General features: G+C 44.6%; 1 protein-coding gene across 2 annotated transcripts; it reads right to left on the reverse strand.

Moving 5' to 3' along the window:
• Positions 1 to 5,326: 5,326 nt before the first annotated feature.
• SKA1 (spindle and kinetochore associated complex subunit 1) lies at positions 5,327 to 22,299 on the reverse strand. Of its 2 annotated transcripts, none has more exons than XM_064735792.1 (8): positions 21,950 to 22,299; positions 21,084 to 21,187; positions 20,351 to 20,475; positions 19,305 to 19,393; positions 15,745 to 15,891; positions 10,960 to 11,129; positions 6,919 to 7,076; positions 5,327 to 6,183 (listed from the first exon to the last, which is right to left on the reverse strand). In XM_064735792.1, exons 2-7 carry the CDS (start codon positions 21,181 to 21,183, stop codon positions 6,928 to 6,930), a joined length of 780 nt encoding a protein of 259 aa, XP_064591862.1. In that variant the 5' UTR covers positions 21,184 to 21,187; positions 21,950 to 22,299; the 3' UTR covers positions 5,327 to 6,183; positions 6,919 to 6,927. The 2 variants fall into 2 exon arrangements, with proteins under 2 accessions (XP_064591862.1, XP_064591860.1); XM_064735790.1 differs by lacking the exon at positions 5,327 to 6,183 and adding an exon at positions 6,520 to 6,661.
• Positions 22,300 to 23,026: the final 727 nt, after the last annotated feature.

The following is a 23,026-nucleotide window of genomic DNA, read 5'->3' on the forward strand; positions in this document are numbered from 1 at the left end:
ACACAGCTGAAAGCACCACAGAAAACCAGACTACTGAAACAACAGAAATAATGTGGATTATTAAACCAAACATCTGACTGGTCTGAATGAATCTCAGACTTGCACAACAACCAAGCCACGCTTAGCTGGGGCCGCTGCTGTGAAATGAACCCCCCCAGACGGACGGCGCAGGTCTCCCCCTGCTCAGAAAGAAAGATTTTGCTGCTGTAAGAACAAAGCTTTGCACGTAGCAGCAGCCTCGGTGTGTTCCCAAAGGTTAACCCCGCGTGCTGAGCCACAGCTGAATTATTTATGGGCAGGGGGGCAGTTTGTGCTGAGGAAGGAGCACACAGGTAGCGACCACCAGGCCGGCAAAGCCTGCTGGCAGCACAGCTCACATCCCCCAGGCTGCTCGTCCAGCTCCTGCTCGGGCCACAGGGAAATTTAATTATTTAGGTTTCTCAGCTGCTGCATAACTATCAAACATAAGGCATTAGCTCATAGCCGGAGTGCTGCTGCTCAGCACAGGGCAGGAGGAGCTGCATCAGCAGGGATGAGCGAGATGAGGCTGGCCAGCACGAAAAAGGAGATGGGAGCAGGAGCTGGGCTGCTCCGGGGAATGGATTCCCCCTGAAATCTGGGAAAAAGGGAAATAAAAAGGGGAGAGAAAGGGCAAACCTTGGAATTGGATCAATCCACAAAACTTGCATGAAACAGCCTTAAAACAATGCCGGGAGAGTCCAAGCAGCTTTGGTTCAGGAATTGATGAAAAAGCCTGGACTCCTCATCACTTACCAGCCTCACATCAATTAAATAAGACACACTAGTCAACTGGAACAGACAAAAAACTGTGCTGCTGTTCAGCACTATGATATTCCACTGATTTTTCTGCATTCTTTAAATTCACGATGAATAGAGGAAGTGGGAAAACCAATTTTCCTCCTGCAATTCTCTGTCCATAAAAACTGAGACTACCACCTGATACACCGAAATACAAATACACTAATTGGTTTCGATCCCAACTTTCCAAAATACTGAGTTTTATTCAGCTTTGGAAGCAACACATGCAGAAGTAAACTTTTTCCATGTTTCTGTCTGTACATAAAATGTTACAGAACCTCTGCCTGCACATAAACCCCAGCATGTTTAAAGCTGTTTTGTTTAAACAAGTTTTCCTGCATTTTAACTGCATCCCAATTCCCAGGAAATTCAGTGTGACACAAAAGTTAGATTAAAAAAAAAAAAGCCACTTAATAAGGGAGCACCATTTTAATGTGGAAAATGGTTAGCCTAATTATGGGATATTAATCTTTGCGAGAGCTTAACTGTATATTATCCTGGTTGTGACACACACAGATCCCAAATTCAACATGCAGAGCAAGGCAAACAGATCTTTGATGGCAATCACTGTGGTTTGTCTGGATTATTCAGTCCCACGAGACACAGCATGCACCATCCTGGACAAAAGGTTTTATACTTTTTAATTCATTATATATTTTTTTTTTTCAAATTAAGAGAAAAAATTGATAAAACCTTTTATGGGGGAGAAACCTTTTCCAGCTCAGGGACTGCTCTGTGATGTTCCTCAGTATCCACGAGCTTCTTTGCCCAGTTCCCTGGCTCAGCATCAGCTCCCTGCGAGCGGATGGTTTTATACAAAAGGTTTTATACTTTTTAATTCATTATATATTTTTTTTTTCAAATTAAGAGAAAAAATTGATAAAACCTTTTATGGGGGAGAAAGCTTTTCCAGCTCAGGGACTGCTCTGTGATGTTCCTCAGTATCCACGAGCTTCTTTGCCCAGTTCCCTGGCTCAGCATCAGCTCCCTGCGAGCGGGGATCCATGAATGACATGAAATGCTCCTTTTCTCTCCCTCCTCACGGGCGCAGTGAAAGGGAACATGTGCTCTCACAGATGGAAATCACTGCCTCCCGAAACAGCGCGCAGCAAAAATACTCAGGGGTACGAGCTGCTCCCAGCATTGATTTCTGCCGATAATTATTTCCATTAGCGCCTCCTCAGAAGAGGAGTTAAGGAGAACAAAACATTATTTATTTTTAAATTATTTTTTTTTCTTAACAGACAAAACAACAAAGCAGCAGGAACAAAGAGCATTTTAAAAACCGGCTTGGTTTTGTCTCAATTTTTTGGAGGCGTGCATGAAGAGAAAGAAATTGACACTGACCAGACAGAATCCTGTGTTTGAATGGGATTTATGCATCATGTATGAGGTGTATGAATATGCAACAGGCTGTTGCTTTTAATGGTCAACCCTCTGTTAACATGGGACCTTTTTTGGGCTTATTTTGCCCAGAAAAGGTACCCGGAGGTCCATAACTCTTTGTTTCTATTGTCTCACATTGTCCTAATCCAAAGCGTCCAAATTTTTGTTACTCTAATTGTATTGCTATTTTTATAGCCATTTTATTACTATTAAACTTTTAAAATTTTAAAAACAGTTTTTCACACTGACCATCCTGGCAGGATTCAGCATCCACTTCTGTCACCTCTGCCGGGACACCCACCACAACAGGATGTCACCAGCACTGTCACCCTGTTTATCTAGGCCAGCCCAGACTTTGCTCCCCAAATCCATATTCAATGACTTTACTCCCCAAATGCATATTCAGTGACTTTGCTCCCCAAATGCATGTTCAATGACTTTGCTCCCAAAATGCATGTTCAGTGACTTTGCTCCCCAAATGCATATATTCAGTGACTTTGCTCCCCAAATGCATGTTCAATGATTTGCTCCCCAAATGCATGTTCAACGACTTTGCTCCCCAAATGCATGTTCAATGACTTTGCTCCCCAAATGCATGTTCAGTGACTTTGCTCCCCAAATGCATATATTCAATGACTTTGCTCCCCAAATGCATGTTCAATGACTTTGCTCCCCAAATCCATATTCATGACTTTGCTCCCCAAATGCATATTCGATGACTTTGCTCCCCAAATGCGTATATTCATGACTTTGCTCCCCAAATGCATATATCTGATGACTTTGCTCCCCAAATGCATATTCAATGACTTTGCTCCCCAAATGCATATTCAGTGACTTTGCTCCCCAAATCCATATTCAATGACTTTGCTCCCCAAATTCATATTCATGACTTTGCTCCCCAAATGCATGTTCAATGACTTTGCTCCCCAAATGCATATATTCAATGACTTTGCTCCCCAAACCCATATTCAATGACTTTGCTCCCAAATGCATATATTCAATGATTTTGCTCCCCAAATGTATATATTCAGTGACTTTGCTCCCCAAACACATGTTCAATGACTTTGCTCCCCAAATCCATATTCGATGACCTTCCTCCCCAAATGCATGTCCAATGACTTTGCTCCCCAAATCCATATTCGATGACTTTGCTCCCCAAATGCATGTCCAATGACTTTGCTCCCCAATAATGCATATATTCATGACTTTGCTCCCCAAATCCATATTCAATGACTTTGCTCCCCAAATGCATATATTCAATGACTTTGCTCCCCAAATGCATGTCCAATGACTTTGCTCTCCAAATGCATATTCGATGACTTTGCTCCCCAAATCCATATTCGATGACTTTGCTCCCCAAATGCATGTCCAATGACTTTGCTCCCCAAATCCATATTCGATGACTTTTCTCCCAAATGCATGTTCGATGACTTTGCTCCCCAAATCCATATATTCAATGACTTTGCTCCCCAAATGCATATTCGATGACTTTGCTCCCTAAATGCGTATATTCATGACTTTGCTCCCCAAATGCACGTTCAATGATTTTTCTCCCAAATGCATGTCCAATGACTTTGCTCTCCAAACACATATCCAATGACTTTGCTCCCCAAATTCATATTCAATGACTTTGCTCTCCAAACACATATTCAATGACTTTGCTCCCAAATGCATATTCGATGACTTTCCTCCCCAAATGCACATATTCAGTGACTTTGCTCCCCAAATGCATGTTCAGTGACTTTGCTCCCCAAATGCATATATTCAATGACTTTGCTCCCCAAATGCATGTTCAGTGACTTTGCTCCCCAAATGCATATTCGATGACTTTGCTCCCAAATGCATATATTCAATGACTTTTCTCCCCAAATGCATGTATTCAATGACTTTTCTCCCAAACGCATATATCCAATGACTTTTCTCCCAAATGCACGTTCACTGTTCATCACCCCCGCGCTCTCTCCGCGGTCCGGGGGGCGCGGGGGTGAAATCACGAGCAGAGCCCAGGGATTGGGGCTGTGGGATGATCACAGCTCCCTCCTCGCTCGTTGCTACACCAGGCAATTAAATCGGCGCTGCCTCTGCTCCGTGCCCTTGTTTTCGGCAGCTGCCACCAGCAGTGAGTGAGCACACGGGCTGCGCTTTCAGGGGTTTTAAATTGAACCATCTGGCAGGGCTGGTACGCGGGGCTGTGCCTTCTGTCTGCCGGTGAGTGATGCAGGGAGCCCTGGACAGGCAGGAATCACAGCACATCCTGCAGAATACAGCAAATTTTTAAGGCAACTTTGCAGCCACTTGCCCCTGGCAGACAATCTGGAAATTGGCAAACTCTGCTGGATTTCTCCAATACTAAAGCTGCCAGCAACTAGGAACCTGCAAATCCTTAGTGTCCCAAAAGCCACCTCCTTGCTGATACCCACACCCAGGCAGTTCCTGAAAGCTAAGGTTTTGTCCCCAAAATGCCTTGGACACAGCAAAAAGCTCATCCAAGACAGGAGACAGGTGCTCACCGAGCCCCTGGGACAGCAGGGAATTGCTCTTTTCCAGCTCCCTGGCCAGAGTGAGCTTTTGGAGGAAGAAAAGTGGAAGGGCACAGTAGGTGACCACAATCCATGGGCAGAGCTCCTCGGGAGAAGGAAAACACAGCGTTAGGACAGGGAATTAAAATAATGAGCACATTTGTGAGAATCTGCCCGAGGGAAAATAGTTCAGAAAATTAAAAACTCCATAGTAACAGACCGAAAGCTGTTAACCAACATCTAATTAAGCAAAAACTGCAATCCCCACAACAAAACAAGAAAAGGAGGGGAAAAAAAATTCATGCAGCAACCAAGCTTACCCAGACCAAGTACTAAGGAAATAAAAATAAAAAAACACTGTTTAGTGACATCTGAAGAGAAAAAATCCTGACAGGACTTTACAGTGAGTAGGCAAAACCAGGGTAAAGTTGCATACTATCTGATCTTGCTTTTTAATACCCATCAGAAGCCAAGAACAATCTCTAGGGTCCTCAAATATATTCCAATAAAATGCAGAGTAGAGACCACAGCTTGGATCTCTATGTTCCAGAGCAAAAGACCAAAAAGCAAAACCCCAAAATGCAATACACACAAAGGGAATCTAGAAACTCAGCAGAATCTCTTTATTGACAAAGTTCAAAGATCATTTAGAGTATTTTGCACATTAAATTTCATGTTAATGCTGACAGGGGGCAAAAGGAGGCATTCTAGATGAGATGTTAGGATAACAGCAGACATAGGCTCATGAAAGAAAAAGAACACAGCTTTTCTTATCAAAACAGTTTTTGTTACTTGCAGAGTTTATATTTATCACAATAGATCTACTCTGAACCATACTACGCTAATAAGTAATTTGAAAGCAACAAAAGCTGTAATAAAGACTTCTATAATAAAAACAGGACAAGTTTGACCTGAATTTTCATGATTAATGTGAATATTTTCATTTCAAACCCCAACTGTTTCAGGCCAGTCTGACTATCTGAGGGAAAAATCTGTCTGCATGAAGAAGGTGGAAAAGCACAGGACTAACAGAATCACCAATCAGTCTAGAAGTATTTGGATCTCCTCAGATCTTCCTGTTCAGGTGATGTAGAAAACTCCGAAATGTACAGTTAGTATAAGAAGAAAGATTAAGAAAAGCAAATCTGGAAATTGCTTTGATACCCCACAAACCCTGTCCCAGCCTTTTCCCGCCGCTGCAGTTCCGCTCACTGCCAGCAGGGGCGCCGCTGGCTGCCGGCCGAGCAGGGCGCAGTGATTCCTCCGCGGCGGCAGGGGGCGCTGTGCGGCGGCAGCAGCAGCAGAGAGAGCACCCCCGGGGTGGTGAGCAGAGCACAGCAACGACCCCAGAGCTTGCCAGGACCACAGGGTTCCGGCGCTCACTGGGTATCAGGTCAGGTGAAAGTGGAGCAAAAAGCCAGCAGTGGGGGAGAGCAGTGGGGCGGTGGCAGTCGGGCTCCTGTGAACAGACAGGAGATGATCTCTCCCTCCAGAAGGGGTCAGGGTCCTGGGTTTCTCCTGAGGCACTTCAGCAGATGGGAAGGGTCCCTCCCAGTGAGGCTGGGGCTTGGAAAGGTGCCAGTTTGATGGCTGCTGTCACAAGCAAAGGCGCACTCACGCCAAGGAGAAGCAGTGCAGGGCAGTAGCAGTGCAGTGCAGTGCAGGAGCAGTGAATTCTCTCTGCAGCACAACCCAAAACCACAAACCCCACCTGTCTCCCCTCCAATCCTGAGAGCACTGAAGGCCAAGCCCAGCCCCTGACCCCCAGCCCAGGCCCCTCTTTGCCTTTCCTAAGAGAAATCCCCCCAGCTAAGGGACAGTGCCAAACTGCATCCCTTTTCCCCCCCACCTCACAGTCCCACCCCTCTGCTGCCACATCTTTTGTCTCCAATATCCATTGTTCTCATCTCTTAGGCAACAAACGGGAGAAAAATTCTCTGAGAGAAAGAGAAAAAAAGAAAAAAAAAAAACACTCAGAAACACAAAAGGACCAAAGGAGCATGGTTAAAATGCAGAGAACTTTACTGACCATAAAATGCGCCTAGCTGACTTTCTGGTGCGGGTTTATAGCTCCCATAACTTTGCAAATTAAAACTCATATACTTGAACGCCACTCCTAATTTAGGGTAGATGCCCGAAAACCCCTGTCTGTCTGGCCCCGCTGGAGAGCAGGGCAGGGTGTCTGGTCACTCACGGGGAGCTGTTAGCAGATGACGTAGCGGATGAGCCCCGAGCCACGAATCTCTCTCACTCTCTGGCAGTGCCTCAGGATGCTGAGGATGCTGTGGAACTTCTTGTCCAATTTCAGGTGAGTGAACATCTTGATATCATCCTCCACAATGAAAAACGATCCTGGAAAACGAACAACAGTTTTGTTACAGAAATGACTCTGCTGTGGGATACACTCAGCGTTCCACAAGTGACAGCACAGCCTCTTCTTCATCGTTCCACAATGTACAATTCATAATTCTACAGTCAGTAGGATGGCTCCACACTAAATATTGGGAACTTTGTTCTAGTTTTAAAACCTGTCATCAGAAAGAGAATTGCCAGCCTTGCCCTGAAGTTCAGACACTCTGCATCATCCACAGGCCCCGCTCCATGAGCTCTGTCTCCCAGCAGGCTCTCACTTTCTGGAATGAGATCTCTGCCATAAGGACAGAGCCCTGCATGCATCAGAGCTATGCAGCCCACCATTCCCTTGACTTGTATCCTATTTGAAAAAGAATGGTCCATCATTACTTAAGAAAACCAGGGGAAAAGACTCATCACTTGCAACATCATCCCTGTGTCTCCAAGAAAATGGCACAGGGAAGTCCTGCATCAAAGCTGAGAGCTCCCCCCTTGTTGTAGTTGATTAACTACTTCTGTAAGCAAATTGTCAATAAATTTCAGGCTGCCCAGGGCAGTGGTGGAGTTAACATCCCTGGAAGTGTTCAAAAAACCATGTGAACGTGCCCCTGGATGACGTGGTACGACATGGTGAATATGGTGCTCATTTGACACCATATTGTTGGAATTTATGATCTTAAAAACCTTTTCCAACCTAAGTGATTCCTGAATTATGTGTAGTATATCACGCTTCCAAGTCTAATGGGAAGGAGGACACAAGGGTAGGGGTGTTTCAGCTTAGAAAAAGAAGACAGCATCCTCCCTTCTTGTTTTATCCTTAACACTGAGGCAGTGACATCTTGGGAAAAATGGAGCATCTCTTCCTCCTGTTAAGTCCTTCCAGCTTCACTGGGATATAGCTGATACAAGCTGGAAAGCCGATGCTGCCAGAAAAGGACTGAGGTTTCAAGAATTATGTTTGTAAGTGCAATGTCCCCCAAAATCTTGCTCAGACAGAGCTGAGAAATAACAGATCATGTTTTCTCACAGCCTGGGCCTCTCATGAGAGTTGGTGGCACACTTGTCTCACAGGGAGTAGAATCTTCCAGAGACAGCAACTGTCAAAATCTTAGAGATATTTCCCTGGAGAGGAACTCTGCTGGAATCTCAGAGCTTGTAATGCCACCAAATCCACATACAGATGAGAAGTAGGAAGTTTGTTTACTAGGAAAAGAAAGAAGAACTGCATTACTGCTCAAAATAGAAAATGGTCTCAAATAGAGACCATTTACAACTTCCAGGGACACCAACACACCCAAACAGTGTTGGGAAGCCAGGCATAACCTGCCTGCTGCCTTCACAGTCTGTTACATCTGGGGGAGCATCAGAACATCCTGAATTCTGATAAAACAAGATTCCTTCTTATATTTGCTCGCAATCCAGAGTGGCAACATTCAGCAGAGCAGGATCTTTTTTGTGAAGAAATGAGAGCTGGGTGAAGGGCAGTGTTTTGGTCCACGTGCTAAACAAGCAGCTAAACTCACTGAACCACCTGAGTGGCTGTAAGTGACCCCGATAACCCAGGCAGCATCTTCTCTCATCTTGAAATCAGAGAAGAGGTCAGCTGGCAATCGGCCCAGGCTGAGAACCAGTGGGAATCCTAAGCAGAGAGACACTCACAGGAGAGATTTAAACAAACAAATCAATGGATGCGGAACGTCATCCTGAAAAATGCAATGGATAAAGACATTTAATCATTTTGTGCTGGCCAGATAAGAACCATCTGACAGCCTGCCAGGACTTTTCTCTAGGCTTTCTAAATGATTAATCACAAAAAAAACCCCCAAACAAAACCATCTACCACACAACTACATACGCTCTATCAGATGCTGAATGTCCTAGTTTTCTAACTGAGCTTCCCAAGATAAACAAGAAATAAAGACCATCTCTCAGGTACTCAAAGCAATTAAGCACTTCAGTTTTTCAGACTTAAGGCCCCCAGCTGACAGAAGATTCTCTGACCAGCTGTAGCTTTCTCATGTTGCTAGAATGGCTTCTTCCCTGAGCCAAGACTGCTGTGGATCACAGTGCAGACTGAGCAGCACTCCAAGCCCAGGAGGGCCCTTCTAGTGTTCAGCCTCTCTTCTACACCTGTGTGCTCAAACTCTTTACTACTGTCCTAAGGACAGGAACAGTGACACCAAAAATGTGCTGTAAATTAAATTGATGAAGCCAGTATTTTAAGAAATCCAGATTAATATAAGCTTCTGTTCAACGGAGGCAAAACATGCTTAGAGAGAAGCCAAACCATCACAGCCCAAACCAAAAGTCAGTCACACAAATTTATCTAGCCGCATTAGTATGAATTTACCTAGCTGCATTCTGTGCTTAGATTGGTTTTAATAAAGCCCTTTACAACAATGACCTTTGTATGGCAACTGAGATCTCCTCTGGAGTCCTGTGTCCAGCCCTGTGACTGCAGCATGAGAAGGAGCTGGAGCTGCTGCAGCCAGTGCAGAGGAGGCCACGGAGCTGCTGCCAGGGCTGGAGCCCCTCTGCTCTGGAGCCAGCCTGGCACAGCTGGGGCTGCTCAGCTGCACCAGAGAAGCTCCAGGGACACCTGAGAGCCCCTGCCAGGGCCTGCAGGGGCTCCAGGAGAGCTGCACAGCCCCTGGGGACAAGGCAGGCAGGGACAGCACCCAGGCAATGGCTCCCAGGGCCAGAGGGCAGGGACAGATTTTGGCCCATTGGGAATGAGGAATTGCTGGCTGGGAGGGTGGGCAGGCCCTGGCCCAGGGTGCCCAGAGCAGCTGTGGCTGCCCCTGGATCCCTGAGAGTGTCCCAGGCCAGGCTGGATGGGGCTGGGAGCAGCCTGGGACAGTGGGAGCTGTCCCTTCCACCATGGCAGGGGGTAGAAGTGGTTTAATATTGAAGGCCACTTCCAACCCAAACCATTCTGTGATTCTGTGTTTATCTTACGGGTCTCAGAACAAAGTGCCAGCATGTCCATCAGATGAGAATTCCCTCCCTACAGAAAAGCTGCATTTAGAACCCAGAAGTCACTGATGTTAACATCATACTGTAATATCTACAGCCTTGAAGAGCAGCAAAACCAAAGGAAGGAAAAAAAAGTTGCAGTTTATCTTCAGGGCCCTCCCGAGTGCCCAGTGAATGCTCAGGGCAGAAGCTCTAGCATTCTGTCCAGGGCTAAAACAGAAGGTGGGTGCCATGGTGCTGTCAGAGACAGCTCTTTTTATGGGAGACAGAAGACAGTTTGCTCTGCTCTTTATGCCTGAACTTGGAAACATGAGGGCATTCTAAGCTGGGTACGAGCACTATGCCCCCAGGAGTAATTATGTACTTGTTCTCAAGAGGAAAGGCATGCCAAAAAGGAGATTTTAATATTAGAGACTTACTGTGCCACATGTTTTTGGGAAAACTAGCCTGTAAGTGCAACTTTTCAATTGAAAGAAAGGTATTTTGGTTTTCACTCCCTCTATGCTTTTAAGAGGAGAAAATTTTTTTAAGATTACCAGACAGACTTACCTCTTCCACAAAGCCACTGCAGCACAATTAATTAGCCAGATTTCCCAACTTCATAAAAAATTTTTAATAATTCATGTCCAACCAAGTTTAACACCTGAGAACACATTTCTATGGTTTGGTTATCAAACTAAGAGTTTCCAGAACTTGTAGCGATTCCAAACTAAATCTTTGTGCACTCAGAGGTTCTGCCATGACACATCATCAAAGGGACATATTTTTCAAGGAAAACATTGAAAAAGTGAGCCAATCACTATGGGAAACTTCAGTCAAAAATACTGAAAAAAAGACCAGTATTTTTATACTTCTCCTGCAACTTCCAAGTGTTATGAGTTTGGTACTAACAAGGAAAAAAAAATACCTTTTGTATCCCTAGTTTCTTCTTCTATGAACCTGTGGTAGAGGTTTCTGACTGGTGCACTCATAGACTTCAAAGGCTGATACAAGATCTTGTACTTGCCCACCACGGCCTTGTTAATCTCTTGAACAACTGCATTAATCTGATCATATGTTATTCGGCCTTTCAAATACCTACAAATAAAAATAAGAATCAGTAACCAGAAAGTCACAAAGTTCCGTGTTTATTCTTCTCTTTCATCTGCCTTAACTGAAGAAGCCATTCCTAGTTAGAGGCAGTTTCTCCTGTTTTGTATAAATGAATATATCTAGTAGTTAATTCTGTTCATTTCCTTGATTGCTTAACAATCCTGAAGGTAAAAAGGCTGTGACAGAACATAAACCAGAAAGATAAAATATTAGGAAGTTAAATTAGGAAGCAGAATGCATTCAGTGCTTAAGCTGTAAAAAGCTTTTCAAAATGGAATAAAGGTTGCTTTTATAGCGTACCACTTAAACACAGAAAATTAAAGCAACTTTGCAGAAAACAGCATGAAATGAAATGTCTGCCTAGGAGCACAACTTGGCTCATATTATCACCACAAATGAGCTGTGTTTGATGTTACAGCCATTTATTGTTTGGCCAGGGCAGTGAACAATCCGGCAGCGGGCATGGATCGGGGCCGGAGCACAGCGGCCCCGTGCCCACCACGGGCCCTTTTAAAAATTTTTTGTTGGTTTGTTAATGTTTGTTTGGTTGGTTTTTGCTTTGTTTTTTTTTTCATGTGGCACTAAGTGCCATGGTTTAGTTGAGGTGTTAGGGTATGGGTTGGACATGATGATCGTGGAGGTCTCTTCCAACCCAGTGATTCTGTGATTATTGGGTGTTTTTTGATGAGCTGCTAGCTGTGTGTTGCCTTCTGTATATTTCTGTGCAGCCTACTGAGCTGTGAAGATAAGGTTCTGCACCACCAGCATCCATTTCTGAACTCTCAGAGCTTTTCATAATACTAGTACTAGAAGAATAAGGTCTGTTGATAACAGCCTAGAGGTACAGGAAGCACAGAAGATAAAGAACAAAGTGATGTGGAAATACTAGAACATTGGAAGATTTGCAAGTAAGGCTATTGAGTATTTATAGATGTAAAGTCATGCCTTCAAGGAAAAGGAACTGTGCTGCACACTGAGAAACCATTATATAAAAATGAAATCTGAACTCTAATGACAAACAGTAAGCTAAATACAACAATACTTTCCTTCCCCCCAAAAACGGCAGTAAAGGCTGGGCCAGCCCTGCAATCTGCATTGTCCCGTGGCCTTCATTCAGTTGCTACAAACAACCCAGCCTGGCTGTTTGTGTTTTGTTCAGTATCGGTTTGCAGATGTGAGGAATTACACAAGTGTTACAATTCACTCTGAGAATGAATGCTCTAGGTCAGTAGAGCAGGTGGCTCAAAGCTGCGGGACAGCAAGACTGAAAACATCAATGAACAGCGAGTTCCTCCCTCGTTTTAATCTGAGCAGACAGGCTCAATCTTTGGGGAGCACACAAAGAATTCAAAGCAGAAGTAGGTAATCAATTACAAGTTCTGTATTCCAAACCAGAATTCAGACAGGCATTCTGCAATTGCCAACTCAAAACAAGTGCTGTAGATTTCAACAGCAGCCAGTCCCTGCCAGGCAGACAGGCCGGCTAGTTGTGTGAAACTGAATTCAAAGCAATTGCTCTGCCTCCAAACCGAATTTGAAACTTAGTAGCCACTAAGTTACTTGCAACCAGCTTTCAACTTTATTGCTACCTCGATGAATTCAGGAATTCAGCATTGGAGGCGCAGCCACCCCGTAGCTATAAAATCGCTCTACTTTGCCCAGTGACATGCAGCCACAGCCGGAGCACAGCCTGTAACCACAGCAGGGCTCTGCCTGCTGCATTAACTGCTGTTTATTGCTCTCTTTTTCCTCCCTGCGCCACAGGAGAGCGTGCCGAGCCAGGAAGGCTCAGCCCAGAGGTAGAAAACAGCTTTATTTAAGTTCCTGTGCTCCCACTGTCAACACACAGACAGTGTGCACTTAAGAATGCACTTAATAAAGGCAAGGCAGCACCTCAGCTCATCCTGAAACTGAAACAGAGAGGCAGGACTGGGCTGCCTAAACCTAAACACAAATGTTCTTTGAGAGGCCCTCAGGCATCCAAGATGCTTTAATCTGAAATTAAAAACCCTGTCAAAACCAAATGGAATTTTTATTCTGTGCATAACTAAGGATCATAAAAACTCCAGCTGTCCCACAGCCCTCTCATGTTTCTACACAACCATGGCTGGCAAACCCGTTAATGCTGACATTTATTTCAGTCCATACGTACGCTAATATAAAAATACAAAGTTGAGAAGTTCCAAATTCAGGCATTTAATTTAGATTAAAAATAACTTTAAAATCTGCTTCACTATTCCAAATGCAGTAAAATTCAAAACTCTTCTAAAAAAGATGCAGTCAGTTTCTTTTTTTAATCCACAGAAGCCCTTTTTCAAATCATTTTTTCTATAGGTATGAAAACCAGAGCACAGTGCCATGTTCCTCAGAGAAAAGAATAACATCAATATAACACATATATACCACTCTAAAAGAGATAAAGCTTGTAATGGCCACCCCCTGCTCTCTCAAAAATGGTTGGGCTAAAATAGCCATGTATTCTCCCAAGCCACTGTCTTTTGAGACTTGAGAGTTATAACGAATGCACAGAATCTAAAATGCTTTCAGCAGTAAAATTTTTAGAAAGGAATAAAAATTCTAGACACAGAATAAAGCAAACATTTTCCTCTGCCTCAAAGTCAAAAGTTAACAAAGACAGGTACTGTGAAATGCCCTTTATCTTCCTCCAAAAAGCACCTTCCTGCAACAGATTTGAAGGGTAAGATAATTTGCAGGTTTTTTATTGTGCAAAGTGCTCTGTTTGATCAGGGTGCTCCACATCTGCCCCTTAACACAGTGTGTACCTTTGCTAAATGCCAGCTGCCCAGTCCTAGGACTATGAAGTCACTGAAGCCTGTGTTCCTTTTAAGTGGCCTGATGGTGTTAGGAATAGATTTTCTTTCATGTTCAGCATAAAGCAAGTGAAAACAGCCTCCATTTTTCAGTGGCAACCCCCCATCTCCAGTGCTCACCTGAAGAAATGGGCCCTGAACCAAATTCTAATTCTTCCAAGAGAATACATTCAGTGTAAGAGAATTTGTATTACAAGTATTTGCTGCTTAGATTTGGTCAATCAGTATGTGAAATTGCAAGTACTCCCTCAATCTTGTACTACAACATTGCCAGGCAACAGAAATACTGGTAGATTAATAGATCTATGTAAATTCATGTAAATTTTCCTCAACAGAACAAACATGCTTCTCCCATCTGAATAAGATTAAATTATTTCTAGAGCTCTACCAGCACAGTCCAAGCTGCAACCTTTCCGTAATGGGTACCTTCCAACACAGCTGCAACATTTTCACAAGGGGTGCCTTCCAACTCTGCTTATTCTGTGGTTTTGTGAATCTGTAATGGATCATCTGGCCTCTGTCCCCGTCCTCCATGAACAGCAGAGGAAAACCTTCCACTTTCAAGGGTTATCATAAACACCTTTAGGTGGGAAAAGGCCTCTGAGATCATCGAGTCCAAGCTTTCCCCCAGCATGGCCACGGCCACCACTAAACCATGCCCCTAAATGTCCTTCCACCTGTCTTGTGATGTGGAAGATCATAGCCTCAACTGGAAGTTAAAACAGTATTTGTCTGGAATGGTCTGTGTCTATTTTTCTTGCCACCGCAGAGATAAAGACTAAAAATTCCCAGGCTCCGGCTTTATTCTCTTATAATTTTATCAGGAGAGAACTACCTAAGGGAGTAAATCCACAAAATACCTGACGTCTTCTGCAGAATAAAAATACCAGGTGCATGCTCTTCTAAGGAGTCCTTTATTGTTAGCTCAATATTCAGGATAAGGAAGAAAATGGGCATTACTCACCTGAAAATTTTGAAGGCTATAGAAAAAAATTATTGGAAAGCTTTAAATAAAGTACAGACTGAAAACCATATTTCTTACGAAACAGGTATCGTCAGGGAGCACAGTAAATCTAGAATCTCAATAACAATTTAGCCTTAGGCATCAAGAGAAATTTCTTCTTCTTGCAGAAACATTTAACCCTGCCACCCAAATGCCCTTTAAGAAGTTATTCCTATATATCAGACTTCAGACAAGGATATCCATTAATCAGGTCCTGATGTTAGGGGAAAACACCCACAGCTTTCTATTCCAGAAATTTGGGAATTTTAGTGCAAAGTGGGTTTTTTGCTTTTAACAAGTCTGATTCCTTTTCCTGTCTCAAAACAGAGTGGTAAGTCAACCAATATTTGGGTCAAATAAAACCAGTATTTATCCCTGTTTTTCTTTTAATATGTAAACAAATCCTCCATGTTATGAGATGATGGCTCTTTTTTTTAATGTCAGTTCTCAAAACAAGATGAGGATTCACCTGTTAGCTAATAAATCTCTGTTCATACAATTACAGTGACTTTTGAGATAAGAGGTTTGGGTTCTGACTGATCAGTTTTCATCTTCCCAATACCAGCATAAAGAGGAGCCCAATTAATTAATTAGATTTTCAGGTTTGCTAGCAATGCCTTTAAACCATTTGGAGCTGTTGTCATGTTTCACCCCATGAAATATTTAATCTCTGTCAGTCCCAGTTCTGCAAGAGGTCACTCTCCCAAGCCTATGTGTGCCACCCAAACTGATATGCCAGGGTACAAGGGAAGCCACGCTTACTTACCCAGGAACACTTTCAAACTCCTCCATGGTTATTAATGGTGCTTCTTTAATGGGTTTTTTCTCTTTTGCAGGTTTCTTCTCTTTCTTCTCCATGATGGGTTCTACAGCCTCTGTTTCTCCATTGTGTTTCACAGCTGGCACGGTGTTGCTGTAAAATGAAGGAATATTCAGTGCACAAACAGCAGGTAAGTAGGAAAGAGAATTCCACTACACTGCTTAGTCACAGACCTAAGGTCCATCCTGTTAGGCTGGATGAACACAATTAGTGATATTTCACAAAAGAAACATCAGTAAAGCAAGCCTATTCTGTTTCAAATCATATCCTTCAGCTGACTTCAGCACAGCTCTTGCTTTCTGTGCTACAGAGGCTGCTAGCAGGTGAGCTGGAAGCAGTCCAAGTGCAGCATGGCACAGCTCAGAATTCAATGTACCATTATATTTCACACAACGCAAGGCCTGGCTTTTTATCGGACAAAACACAGCCCAGAGCTGCAGCCTTCACAGGCAGATTTGAAATACTTCATGGCTCTTTGAAACAGGTTCAAATCTTGGGAAGCCTGACTCATCCATTAAACTTTTGAAGCAAAGAAATTCTACACCACCTAGCAGACACAAAAAAAAATTTTTAGGCAAGATCCAAAAGGTCAAAGAATTTCCTGATTTATTCCTGATTATTAGAACATTATTTTATAAATTCATCCTTCCTCTAAACCCTCAGCTTAGAGCCTCCAACCCCAAGGGATTTGCCAGCCACCCACCCAGCTGCTCCTGAGCAGGACAGCAAAGGTGATGCATATGGCCAAATCCACTGTCATCAGTGGGCATTACTGGCATGTGCAGCAGAATTACATAAAGCACTACAGAGATGACCTGGACAAGGAAATAATCCTCTGCTTGGATCTGACCGTCCCAAAGAGATCATGGCTGCAGATGGGGTCCCACGGCAGTGAAGGGCAGTGCAGTGCCCCACCTGTCCCCCCACAGGGGCAGGATTTGAGGCGTCGCTGCTGTGCTCCCCGAGGAACAGGACAGGACAGTGAGAGGACAGTGAGTGCCACCTGCTGGCTCCCACACCGCTGACACGGGGATGGGAGCGGCTCTGCTCCGCGCTGGGACACCGCACAGAGCCCTTGTGAACCAGCACATCTGCAGCCAAACTGTAGCAGATGTCGTCATCTGGAGAACATCTGTTTGCGTCTGAACAACAACAGAAGGAATCTTGGCACCCTGCAGCTAGCAGGGAATGTCAGCAAACTGGAGGGACAGGAGAGGAGGGAGCATTTAGGGTGGTGGTGGTGGAGGTGGGTTTGGAATGAAAGGATAAACACAAGAACCAAGGAAGTTCACATCTTGAAACTTCATTCCTCCCACGCTCCAGTCTCCTGCTGCCTATCACACTGCAACAAACCTTTTCCCATATCCAAGCACTCTTCCTTTGTGTTCCCACCCACTCCTTTGCCCCTGCACTGCTGCAGTGAGGTGGTACACACACAGTTCACCACTGACCTGAACCATGAAAAGGAAATATTTATGCTTGTTTACAAAATCTGGCTCTGGTGGAACGAGAAACTGAATCTCAACAAACGCAGGGAATACAAAGAGCTTGAGAGATATTGAACTTGCTTTTTTTTTTTCAGTGAGATTCCTCTGGTGAACAAGAACAGAAAACCCAAGGATATAGGAGAGAAACAGTAGCTAAAGCCATGAATTGCTGAGTTTCTCTGTGTGGGTGTTTTCATTTTCCCAGGGACTTCGAGGCCTGTCTCACCAGCTTCTCTGCTTTCTGCATTATCTCACAAAAACCACAACATTAATATTCACAGCCCCATACATGCAGGGACAGAAAGAAGAGGAAGGTTTGGGGAAGAGGCCTGAAAACATATTTACACTGATACAGTGGGTTTTGAACAATTATGTCCCTTACACTTCCTTGACCCTCTGTTGCACAACAGAGTGAATATCAAGAAGTGACAAAACGGGGAAAAAAGAAGAAAGTGTGTTTTGACAAATGGCATCATCACACAATGTATTATTAGTCAAGAAAAACCAGCAACAAACTGACACTGACAGAACAGCAGCTGTGAGCTGGCTGAGCACAATCTGTAGAAAATTATCAGAAAAGCTTGGTTGGTTTTACATACTGCGGTTCTCTCTAGAACGGGAAGAAATGGCTAAAGTCATATTAACTTCCTAATCACAAGCAGGACAAGACTGTAAGGGAAATAACATCCCAAAAAATCTTTTGGTGTCAGAGGTGGCACAATCACTGAACAAGCCTCCTTTACATCTAAACAATTTCCAGGAGCTAACACAAAGTTAAGACAAAGGATTTCCCACAATAAGAAAGTAAGTTATGACAGGAAGGCAGAACCCAAGTGGTAATTTCTGAGAAACTTCAATTCTTACACACAAAAAAGCAACATCTAAATTGAAAAGGAACACATCACCCCTAGAGACATTTTGAGAGGCTGTTTCCTAAACTGAGGGCATCATCTCTAAAGGGTGAGAATAAGAATAGTCATCCCTTCACCAGCTGAGAACAATTTCAATACAATATCTACACCAATGACCCTACTGCTACACACCAACAGAAATTACCATTTATTTTTCTCTTTTAGAACCCTTTTTCCACACATTTAACCTTTTACTTTGCTGGAATATGTCTGTCATGTTTTGAGACAGGTTTCTGTGGCATGAGGAGCCAGGCCAAGTGGAGCTGGTTGATTCAGGGGCACATACTGGAAGCACTGAGTTCAAACTAATGCCTTGCCTCCTGACAAGCGACAAGGCGGGAAAGAAAATCTGGGATCCCCAGATAATGAGGGTCACTCTGCAAGTGACCCCACCTGACACACACTAATAATACTCTATAAAAAAAAGCAGCTCCAAAGGATGGAGAAAAAGATGAGAAACTCAGAGTTGAAATGTCTTAGAAGTCTTCTGAGTAACAATAATTCTGTTGAAACTGTTAATTCACATCCTTGTCATTTTCACACACTTGAGCTACTTGACTCTGAAAAGCTTCTTACCACAGCCCTCTCTGAGGCAAGCTAGCTGGAAAAAAATGTAGGAGTCGTGTAGGGAAAAGGGAACAAAACTCCCATAAACACAATTCAAAGTCCTTCAGAAAGACAACTGAGTTAGAGGATTTTTGATTTTGAATTGTATTTGGAAGGGCAGTGGTGAACTTCACTTCTAGTGACCCAGCATTTGAGTGACTAACCCTTTAATGAGTAGGTACTGCAGTTACAAAAGTGGTGTGTTTGTGATTCCAAAGGAAGGGATGCCCAGACTCAGAGAAGCACTTGCTTTCTACTACATCACACCTGTCCCTGGAAGCTCCCTTTGGAACAACCTGGGATTTTACAGACTTGATCTGACAGATTTGTTGGGGTGCTGGCACAAGCCTGGATGAGATCCAACTCCAGAATCAACAGACACAACAGCTTTGGCTCCCAGAGTTCCCCAGTTAACATGGAGTGAAAGGAGCACAGCTGTACAGCGCTGCAGCTGGACAGTGCTAGGAGCAGCCCAGATCCCCTGGGCTCAGGTACCACATACCAGCTCTGGGGTTTAGGCAGATAGCGTGGAATGTTTTCAAGGAGGTGCTGTGCTTCCTTCTGATCTCTCTCAGCAGCCTTCTGCATCTCCTGAAATTGATATCAGACTGTATCAGAAATCTCATCCTGCTACCACCACGCACGTAAAACTAGGGCAATAGTAAATTAATTTTCAGCTTTTTAAAGAGATGTCTTTGTTTTCTCCCCACCATCTTACCTCCTTATCCCATAATTTCCCCAGGAAAACTAGTAAAGATACAAAGGAAGAAGTGTCTGTCCTTGCCCTCAGAATATCAGAGAAATTTGAGCAGGCAAAAGGAACTTTAGCAATACACCCTGCGCAAGGTCTGGTTGGGGAATGGTGGTGGTGAAGATGAGATACTGTGGTAAACTCACCTCCATTCCCCAGATAACATTTCCACAAAAGACTTAACAAAAGCACCGTGAACATACAGTAGAAAACCAGACAAATATTCTAATTGAATACTTTGTGCAGCTATTGCAAAGATGTGTAAGTAGAACTGCTCTTTAGATCACCGTATCTATTATGATAAAGACATGTTTTCAAGGCCAGTGATAAACACATGATTTTAATGTCCTTAGGATGAAGGAAGGTAGACTTAGATTAGATATTAAGAACAAATTCTTCCCTGGGAGGGTGGGCAGGCCCTGGCCCAGGGTGCCCAGAGCAGCTGTGGCTGCCCCTGGGTCCCTGGAATTGTCCAAGGCCAGTCTGGACAGGGTTTGGAGCAGCCTGGGACAGTGGGAGCTGTCCCTGCCCATGGACGAGCTTTAAGGCTCCTTCTGATTCAAACCATTCTACAATTCTATGATTCTATGCACAAGCCTTGAAAAATACAATTTTTAATGTTCATTGCTCTGGAGAACTGCTTGACAAACTGCCAGCAAGCCTGTTCCAAGCCCCAGTTTTTCCTGTAAGCACATGTACCCCAACATCACTAAGAATCCAGGGGAAAAAGTGACATACGTATCAAAGACTTCTTTGAATCTTTCAGTATTTTATGAACAGGAAAAGAAAAAAATTACTTTGAGTGAATCTTTCAGTTTTTCTTGCTGTTTAACTTCATTTTCCATTTTATTCAGGAGATCATGTACAAGGACCACCTCATTCTGTATTTTACGGAGGATAGGCTTGTAGAAATCATCCTCACCTGTAAAAGAGAGAACATGAAGCTACAAGGCCTCCAAGAAAAAAACAAATTCCAATATTCCTCCCCTTCACAAGCAGTGATTATCTAACTCCCTGCTCCTCAGCCACCATACCCATCCAGGAGAAGCAGCAAACCAAACTGTCAGCCTTGTACTCCACGCAGCCAACAGAGTTCATGGAATCACTTAGCTTGGAAAAGCCCTCCAAGACCAGGTCCAACTAATCCCCCAGAGCACTGTCAAGGCCACCACTAATCCATGTCCCAAGTGTCACAGCCACATGGCTTTGAAATCCCTTCGGGAATCAGGATTCCACCACCTCCCTGGGTGGATTCCTGACCTCCCTTTCCATGGGGAAATTCCTGCTGATGTCCACCCTGAGCCTGCCCTGACCATTCCCTCTGCTCCTGTCCCTGTTCCCCCCGGCTGTCCCCTCCTGTCAGGAGCTGTGCAGAGCCACAAGGGCCCCCTGAGCCTCCTTTGCTCCAGGCTCAGCCCCTTCCCAGCTCCCTCAGCCTCTCCTGGGGCTCCAGCCCCTTCCCTGCTCCAGCCCCTCAGGGTCTTTCCTGGAGTGAAGTGCAAGCCAAATGCCACTGCTGCTCTTGTTTACCTATATCTCTCAATAGGAGACACTTTTTAATTTCTGAAATCTTCATATTGATGTGGAGGCATAAATCTTCCAGTCTTGAGGATGCCATATCCTTCATCATCACGCTGAGGGGAAACAAAAATGAAGGTAGGAATTTAACAAAGACCCGAGTTGCAAACATTGCCTACAAAAGCAGAATTTTTAGAAAGACACTGATCTGTCACAGAAGCAAAGGGAACATAAATGAAACAGTAAATGGAGTAATTATTTTTTATCTTTTTTATCTAAATTGAAGGCAGGAAAGGAAACATAAAGTGGCATTAGACAAGGCAATAATTTTTGCAGAACTTTGGACATAAATGCAGTGTGATATCAGTGCAGTGATTTTTCACCAGACAAGGAGCATCCTTATTACGTTGAAGTGTGCAGTAAAAAAGGAGCTGGAATTTACTGCAAAAACCAAGAAATACCTGGCTTATGTGAGGCAGTTTTAGAAGACTCTCTCAGGGAGACTACATCAGATGATTGATGTTTAAAGAGGTGTGTTTTTTAAAAAACATAATTAAGTAAAAAAAAAAAGTGTCAGCAGAGTTATTAGTGAAGTCTGAAGGCATCAAAAAGAGCATTTTATATAGACTACTATATTGTCTATAATAATAGAATTATTAACCCTCTTATAGACAGGAATTGATTAAAAGAAAAAATTATACAATGTGACAAACACCCGCATTTAACACTGTGGCCCGGCGCTGAGCGCTCACACAGCTCCGTCCGGTGGCTCACACTTGGAAACTTTTAAAACGTCTTTATTTCCCTTTTGTCTTAAAATACTATCAACTACCGCGCTTATTAAACCCGTTCTTAGAGACCTGCCTCACCCTCCGTACCTGCGTGGAACTCCGAGGCGGATCGGGATACCCTGAAGGGATCGAGCTCACCCCTGCGCCCCCGGCAGCGCCCGTTTCTCCTCAGGTTTCACCAGGCCCAGCGCCGGTGATGCACGGCCTCCGTCCCTGTCCCACTCCCTCAGGAGGAGGCCGCTCGGCCGGGGTTGGAGGGCGCTCGGCAGGTGTTGGAGGCCGCTTGGCCGGGGTTGGAGGCCGCTTGGCCGGGGTTGGAGGCCTCTCGGGCGCGGCTGCCGCGGCCCGAGCGGAGCCCCGGTTTGAATCTGCCGCGCTCGGGCGGGCGTTGGGGAGGGCGGGCACGGCGCGTGCGCGCTGAGGGCCGCGCTCAGGGCGGGCGGAAAGGGCGGAGCGGGAGCTGCGCTGAGGGAAAGCCGGGCGGGGAGGGCGGGAGCGCTGAGAGGGAGGCGGGGCGGAATGCTGGGTACTGTAAAGCAGGTTGTGGGCCAGGTGAGGCTCGGTGTCTTTTCCCAGGCCGCCAGTGATAGGACAAGGGGATATGGTCTCAAGCTGTGCCGTGGGAGGCTCAGGTTGGACTTCAGGAGGAGTTTCTTCATGGAAAGGGCGTTTTGGCCATTGGAAGGGACTGCACGGAGAGGTTTGGAGTCCTCATCTGGAGGTGTCCAAGGAAAGCCTGGACGTGGCACTCGATGCTGTGGTCTGGGTTACAAAAGGGGATCAGTCAGGGGTTGGGCACGATCTCAGAGGTGTTTTCCGGCCTTTGACTATAATTCTGTGAGTCTGGTGGGGCTAGGAGGAAGGGCGTGAGGCGGGAGCTCTGGGGGGAGCGGGAGTGTGGAAGGTATTGTTTTTAGGAGCTCTGTGAACAAAGAGTTCACTTTAGAAACAAGACATTGTTTATTCAGCGCAGCGTGCGAGGAGGACGTTCCAACTAATCAGCTTGCCAGGGGGTAAAAAGTTACATCTGTTATACAGTAAAATTCACACGAACACGCCCGCTTACTGCATATTCTCCGCCCACCTAATAACACATTTATTTGGGTGATGTAATCTTAACGCACAGCTTGAAACAGGCTCTTCCTTCACTAGGCAAACTCCTCT

Source organism: Zonotrichia leucophrys, chromosome Z (assembly GCF_028769735.1).
Source record: "Zonotrichia leucophrys gambelii isolate GWCS_2022_RI chromosome Z, RI_Zleu_2.0, whole genome shotgun sequence".
NCBI classification, from domain to species: Eukaryota; Metazoa; Chordata; class Aves; order Passeriformes; family Passerellidae; genus Zonotrichia; species Zonotrichia leucophrys.

Excerpts from the sequence above, each read along its gene's own strand:
- SKA1 (XM_064735792.1), bottom strand. The coding sequence starts at position 21,183 with ATGATGAAGGATATGGCATCCTCAAGACTGGAAGATTTATGCCTCCAC. Across the intron at positions 15,892-19,304 it reads CTGCCTAAACCCCAGAGCTG|CAACACCGTGCCAGCTGTGA; the intron begins GTATGTGGTACC and ends TTCATTTTACAG. Across the intron at positions 11,130-15,744 it reads GAGTTTGAAAGTGTTCCTGG|GTATTTGAAAGGCCGAATAA; the intron begins GTAAGTAAGCGT and ends TTTTATTTGTAG.